The 7,837-nt window shown below is 36.9% G+C and overlaps 1 protein-coding gene across 1 annotated transcript in view; it reads right to left on the bottom strand.

Annotated features, from left to right (window-relative positions):
• Positions 1–214: 214 nt before the first annotated feature.
• RAPGEF4 (Rap guanine nucleotide exchange factor 4) overlaps positions 215–7,837 on the bottom strand; it is a 285,199-nt gene continuing 277,576 nt past the window's right edge. Inside the window, exons 30-31 of the mRNA XM_063077705.1 lie at positions 4,199–4,253; positions 215–1,177 (exon numbers count right to left, since the gene is read on the bottom strand). Of these exons, the coding sequence (XP_062933775.1) occupies positions 1,050–1,177; positions 4,199–4,253 (183 nt within the window). The 3' untranslated portion in view covers positions 215–1,049. The remainder of the gene's footprint in view (positions 1,178–4,198; positions 4,254–7,837) is intronic.

Here is a 7,837-nt window from a genome sequence, read left to right as displayed (position 1 = left end):
TGTACTCCAAAATTACATACTAAATAAAATAAATAAAAAGTAATTATTTGGCACAATATTTATTATGTAGCAAATAAATAACTCTATACCATCAATTGAATGAACTATTTACAATCTATTTGAAAGTGCAAAACAATTGCTGAAAATTAAGATATTTGTAATAATATTTAAGTCCAGAAAATATGTTTTTCTTTTTTTTAATCAGTAATAATAAATTTGTGGCCAATAGTAAACGTTTTTAATGCCCAGGAAAATATTTCAATTTTGAAAAGTGTTTTGTGCATATTGTGCTCTTCTGAAATGTTATTTTTTATCTTAGCACTGGCGGTTTTAAGAATGTGGTGTTTCTTAGTGGAATTCTTATGTATGTAATCCTGATTTGCAAATTTTAAAAAGATACATTGTAAACATAAATATTATTCTATATACCATTCAGAAATTACAGACCAGTCCTCCCTCAATTACATAAACAGCCATAATGTTTTATAGTAATGTGGTCAGGTTCTATCCTTTCAGAGGTAAGATTATGAAGATGGAAGAATACAACTTATTATTTGGACTTATACGGATTCCTCAACACCTTCCCAAAACCCCATGCTCCAAGTCAAGGTGTTGAGTTAAAAATCATGAAACTATATCACCACCAATATATCCAAAGCAATTCTACTTGTAGCACATCTCATCCTGTCAACACTCTTAAGAAAATATTTCTGGAACTTGACAGTTCTCTTGAGAATGGTATTTCTACCAAACTCTTCATGTGGGCCTTATTTAATGTTTTGGCAAAGAAGATGGCTCGACTGGAAATTAAACAGGGTGACCACAAACTGGGGAGTCCTAAGCTAGAGTGTGTAAGCTTTATGCAAGCCAAATAATTTCTTCTCTTGTCATGTAGCTGGTAAGCTGAATGCAGCCCTGAGGTGTCTCAGGATGTGTTTTTGCTTGTTTTGTAGAACTCTCTAGTGGCAATATAGTCACTAGTAGTATAAATGGCATTTTTGAAAGATTGTGGACTGGAGACAAACCATTGCTCTGGGTACTTTAAATGTCTATGGCCGACGAGGCTCTAATCTGTGTGACATCTGTGATAAAGTTCTCTGGTTGTCAATCACACTTAATTGCCGTACATAACTGCGGACATCCTGATGGTTCTTATTAGCTTGAGCTGCATCAGGGTCTGTTGAAAGAAGAAAGGGCAGACTTGGCATTGCATAATATATGCATATAAGATACAGCTTATTTTTCCAATTATTTATTAAATTTTCGTAGATTCCTGGGTTCCACCAAGACCTTTCAACATACCACATTCATTGAAATGTTGCCACTTGGTTGTTCCATCTCCTACCTCCTACACTCCAATTTTCTTTTCTTCCCTGGAATCACCTCTTTTGATCATTTTCCTTTGCATTGTACATTGAAAAAAAATGGCACCAAATAAAAAGGGAAACATCTGTCTGATAGCCCCTGGTTATAGATTAAAATTGCTTCCCCTTACCAACCGACCTCTGTGTCTCCCACTCTGAGTCTCCACCTCCTTTGATCCAGGGGACGACTAATGTCAAAAGACATAGTTTTCATTAGCTCCTCACAAAAGCACTTAAACCTGGGCTAAAACTGAAGCAAGCCATTAAGTCCCAACTCCCCTCTTTGCTTGCATATAATATACAGCATTACTACATAGACTATGTTCTTAGAGACTATATTCAGGGAGAAACTCAACTCATGGGCTGAAGTTATGACTTCACCTAGACCTTTGATTCTCTGATTGCTACTTGTTCTGAAAACCCAGTTACCATTCTATTCTGATCCATACTCCAAGTGTGTGAGCAACTGAGCTATCACACAGGTTTACTGATTTCACTAACGCTGGGCTGAAAGAAGAATCCAGTGCCCACAGCCCTGAGCAGGGAATATACAGGAATGAAGAAGGCTTTTTTTTTTTTTTTTTTTTTTTGCTGCTGGCCAGTACGGGGAAGGCCAAATTCGACAGTGGTAAACTGGAAACACAGGTCCCTTCAGAAGGGACTACTCAGCTCCTGCATGATGCTGTCACATGAAAATCTATATCCAGAGTTGCCAGACCTTTCTTTTTCTTTTTTTTAGAAATGAGAAATATGGATTTATTCACTGTGAATTTTCCCAATTTTAAAATGGTAACATTATTTCAAAGTAAAAGGGAAAAAATGCTCTGTTTAGACCCAACACCTCTGCCATGGTCCGTGGGCCACCTCTGTCTCAAGGATCACTGGGTGGGGCCTCAGGTCTGATAGCACCGGGAGTGGCTGAGCTGGAGTCTGGACTCTCAATCAGTGTTTTTTTCTACCACAGTACACTGCTTTCTGCAGTCCAGTTGCTCCTGTTAGATCCACACACCACTCCCGAAGACAATTAGAATACCATCTGCATAAGGGGAGAAGAGGACTGTTGCAGGTCTGAACACAGAAAAGCAGAGAGAAGATACAAAGGCCCCTACTTGCTGTAAGAAGAAACTCATCAGTATAATTATCACACATAAATAATACCACAGTGAACTGCAGAACACATTGTGTTTAATTTCCTCCGCTTCTCACTGGCAATGTACTCTACATGTACAATATACTGTAATTACATTGTACATATTCCCATAGTGCTTATGAATCTATTCCTATAGTTTTATCTATAGATTGTTGACTTCAGAGCTGAGCAGCTGGTGTTTACCAGCAGTTACTGATAACTTCAACAAACGCAGTGGAGTTTAAAAAAAAACAACCCCCCCCCTTACTTCTCTAGAAGATGTAAGAGAATGCAGGATTTACTCCTTAATGGGCTCCTGGAACACAGCATATTCTATAGTCGTTCTTCTTTGGTTCTTGAACCTCCCTGAGAACTTTCTCAAGGCTATAAACTGTCTCAGGCACACAAAACTTTGCACATAATTTCAGGAATTTCCTGCACTCCTTGAAGGGCCATAGACTGTAGATTATAAACTCCTGTTGTAACTAGTATCACTTATGTATTCTCAGTCACTTATCTATTCTCGGTTTCACTTGTACAACTACCTTATGATCATGTCTTTAAACACACGGTAAATTACTAGATGAAAAGATATAAGACATTCAAATTCTGGCAAAATCCACATAGGAACAGTAGATGATATGTAAGACTATTCTCAATTTTAAAATCAGAAAAGGCACGATCATTTAAATTAATTTTTTAAAGGTCTACTTGCTCCCCAAGTCAAGATTATTTTTCCTACATGTTTTCCCTTTATACATTAAAAAATGAACATTTAGTAGTTCAGCATCCCATGTCAGCAAACCCTGGTTGTGGCAGGCCTTGTGCTAGTAAGAGCAAATACCTTGGATTAATGAAATGGGAAGCTTTTAGTCTCTTAGCTTTGGGTTTATTGGAGGGGATGGTACTGGTAGCCTCGCAGTCACATCCATGTCATGCTATCATGTCGAGTTAACAAGCCACATGTCTTCAAGTGACTCATATAGGTGAATTAACAAAAAAATTTACAGGGTCCATCAGGGTCCTAGGCCATACTGAGGGAGATAAAGCTCCATCCCTGACCCAAAGTCCCAGCCCAGAGGAGACAGTAGCACTGGTCTAGTATGACCATCTGGAGCTGAGATGCAACTTAATTCCCAACAGAATAAAATTTTTATTAGTAGTAATATTTTTATATTAAAGCATTGTATTATGCCAGTTATTGTGATACATGTTCAGATTTAAAAAGAGCAATTCAAATTCACCTGGGAATGCTAGAAACATAATAGGAAATCCTGCTATGGGACCATTTACAAATGTGCTATAAACATTAATGCATTCTCAAAACACTCTGAGAGAAAATAATTATTATCTTTCTAGTTTATAAATGACAGAACTGAGTCATCAACGGTTGATGTGAGTTTCTCAACGTCAAGCAATGAGTCATAAAGAGTTGGTTCGAGGCAGGATTTGTTGGCAATCGTGCCTTAGCTGTTGTTAACCACACTGGAAAGAGCTTAGATTAACTCTTTAAATTTATAAAATAATATCCTTCCAGTTATTTTTTAGTATTACAACAATGTCAATATTTTCTAGTTTTACAGCAAAAAATCCTTAAACCCTGTCCCATGGAATTCATGATCCAAAGCTTCTGTCTCAGTGGCCTCATTAAAAAGGACTTCATCACCAAGATCTACACTACAGCATGCAGTAGCATTTAACTTACTGAAGGGTTGGCTCCTGTAGTATCTCACTGTTCTGGCAGTATTTGCAATCATGCGCTAAAAGGAATAAAGAAAAAAGAAAAACAGAAATGCAAGTAAGCTTAGTGTTTAATCCAAAAAGGAAAGCAAACCATTATTTATTTCAGTAAAACTTGGGACCATGAGAAACAGCATGTTCTGAGATGTGGACTATCTGAAGGCAACTGGTTGATGTATAGCCTGTTTAATTACATTAAAGAGGCACCCACACTTGCACACACAAGGCATTTTTCAGGTAAGAACTATTAATGGCATAACGCCAGTCTAATTATTTGCTTGTTCCCCACAATGTAAAAAGCGTCTGTCATTCCTGAGATTGTACCTTAATGCTTGGGAAGAGTGTTCACCATTCTTTCCTGAGGTCACTGCGAATTTGTAAGAGAATTTATAACTATCTTAGATTTGGAGAAGGTTTAGCTTGTCAAGTTCCTCACAGTAAACAAGATTCAGTAATGAGGTATTAGATTGTATTGACTGAACAGTAAGTCAAAATATTCTACTTATAATTTTTTGCTATACACTACGCATTACTGACCTTTCTAATCTTCCAGCAAAAGCATATGTTTTAATGTTAATCCTAATTGTTTCCCTCCTTCCCTTTCTTCTTTTTTTCCCTTCCTTTCTAATTATAACACTAACATACGCACATTTTAGAAAATCAGGAAGACAGAAAATTTTAAGAGCAAAGTAAAAATCACTTAGAATATCACTTTAAAGAATAAACTCATTAATATTTTGGTACATTTCCTTCTAATATGAAAAAATATATAAAACCATATTTTTCAAAAATTGAAGTCATATTATATACGCATATTTTTATTTGCAATTTTTTCACATTATATTTGTGACTACTTTCCATGCCATTTGCATTTTAGAATGTTTTAAAAATGAGCATGTATTCAATCATGGACAGATCATAATTTATTTTACCTTTGTTAATTTTGTCATAAAGTGATATTCCTAATTTCTTTGTAAAGTTTTGGTTTCAATAAAAACTTAAAAGGGAATCGTTTGTGCTAAACTCGATTAAAAACAAAAGAAAAAAAGAGAAGAAATGAAGAACAGAAACAGAAACCCCCTAACCCCTGAGAAAAACATTAGTGAGACTGAAGACACTGGATAGACGTTTTTTAGCCAAGATGTACATTTCTTGCTCAGGGTATGTTAAGAGTAGCTGGGACCCCCAGTGCCTGCATATGTTTCAGGATACTTTTGCTGCTCAGACTCTAAAGGGGTCCTGTAGAGACAGTGGATTAATTGTAACACTGGCAGAAAATTGACAAGGCTCCACCCAGGGAAAGAGACTCCCCAGTCTCTAAGCAGCTATGTAATTCCAGTCCTCACTTTCCTCCTCTCACAGACTCTCGGAAAATGACTTTGAGAAAGCTTATGTGGTACAAAAGAAAATCATACAAGAGCCAAAGCCTTACATATATATATATATATATATATATATATATATATCGTAATACCTTACATATATATATATATATATATATATCGTAATACCTCACTGAATACTATTGCTTTGAGGACTCTGGCAAACATTAAGCGACATGTATCTGCAGTGGATAATTTCTCATATGCAAAAAGGCAATTGGAAAAGTTAGAACTTCACTTCCATAAAGGATCCTAAAAACCAGCATGTCTGTTGATCAGCATGAGAAATATATCACAAATACCTCCAAGAAAATGTAACATACAATGTATAATTAGCCTCTGATATATGGAGCCCTGAAATAAACAGTAACTATGATAATTTTCCTGCTAATTTACTTTAAGTTGTTTTTTCACTTCTCTAAAGGCTTTGCGTCCGAAGGGCACAAGTATATTCCATGTAGAATTATTGTAATTCTTCAGATATTGAATGGAGTGTAATTACTGAAAACCCTGGGAAAAGCTGCCAGTATGCCCCTCTGAAGAATAATAAAACAATTAGCAGGGGTCAGAAACCTCTTCCTATACCATTTTGTATGGAGTAATTGTTCTGCTTTTTAGTTTTGAAAGCTAAAACATTCCATTTTGACTTTGGTTTTAGACTACTCTTTACAACTATACTCTGAGGCTTCATAATTTTTAGCTCATTATGTAGTTTAAAATGTGAGAACAATTGTTTAAATCAGTAATTTCCAGCTCTGAAGTTCATTCTACCTTTCTAAATCTTTGATTAATTTTAACAATGGTTTTAATTTTGACGTATCCTTTTTAATTGCACTCGAAGATAACTTCAGTGTAACTTCAAAATCCAAATCTGGCTTTACAACGGTCCATTCTTCTCCTTTGTGAGGTCCAGACAATAATGTGTAATGGTGGGAGCCCACAGGAAGGATGTGTGGACCCTGCTTGTATTGCTCGTTAATGCACAGTTACAGAATGCTTTCACGAGGCCAAGGAAGGGTTAACGTGGTATTTTAACTCCACCCTCTTTGACACATGCAGTATTTAATATGCTACTACAACCACATACAACTACAAGGCACTCTCCTGGGTTGCAGAAAGGGACTTTAGAAGTCACCTCCTTGAACCACCTACAAGTGCATAATGACTTCTGCAGCCTGCCTCTGAACAGCGGCTTCCCACTGTTTGAATGCATCCAGCAACGAGCAACTCATTATCTCCAAAGACAGCCCCTTTCATTTTAGACATTTCTGACTATTAGAAACCTCTTTATCACTTTGAGTCAAAGCCTTTCTCCCTTTATTTTTCACTCATTGGTTCTGAGCTCTGGAGTCACAATAAACTACTTCCTTTTTTAACAGGATAGTTCTTCAAATACTTGAAGACAACTATTATGAATATCTCCCCCCCCCCAGGTCTTATCTTGTTTGGCCTAAATATTCCCAATTTCTTCAACAATTCTTCATAAGACAGTTTTGATTCTTTTCTGGACAGTCTTTAGCGTGATGCCCTAGACTAAACAAATCGCAGAGTGCAGAGAAACTATCATCTTCCTTCCTTCCTTGATCTAGATAATGCTATACATCTAAGTCTACAACTAAAAAAACAAAGTGATGTTACTGACATCTGTTGAACTAATAGTGAATTAAACCTCTCAGCCTAGTTCATTGAGCTGCTGTTTGGACACAGCTTCCTGCTCTGTACAGGAGCAGTTGATTTCGTAGACTGACATGGAGGATTTTACATTTATCTCCACTTAAATCCATCTAGTTAGAGTCTTTCTATCTTTCCACAGACTTAAGCCTCACATGATATTTTTAACGGAAGAAGACTATTTATTCATTGGTGTTCTCAGTCAAGGTTGGCAGCAACTAGGGTTAAAGAGTCACAGGCTTCATTATCCAACCGCCACAGAAGGGATGAAGCCAAAAATTATACCCTAGGCTTTGAGGTCCTGCCAGAGCACGTTGGCCTGCCTGGAGCAGGCTCGACAACTTTCCATAATGCCAGTAAGAGGGAAAATGCCTAATTACTCCAAAGCAGAGATTTTCATCCTTTCTTTCTATACTAGCAAAACTGAGGTTTATGACACACTCCCATTAGCAACTGTCTCATTAAGACAGTGATTGGAAATTCAGGGGAAATGTGAGGAGCACAGGCCCCCTTAGAGGAAGGGAACCCCAAACCACTGTAGGGGGACAAAT

The sequence above is a fragment of the Cynocephalus volans genome, chromosome 1, assembly GCF_027409185.1.
Source record: "Cynocephalus volans isolate mCynVol1 chromosome 1, mCynVol1.pri, whole genome shotgun sequence".
Classification (NCBI taxonomy): Eukaryota; Metazoa; Chordata; class Mammalia; order Dermoptera; family Cynocephalidae; genus Cynocephalus; species Cynocephalus volans.
Note: the sequence above shows the minus strand (reverse complement) of the source record. Positions and strands in the feature narration are given on the sequence as shown.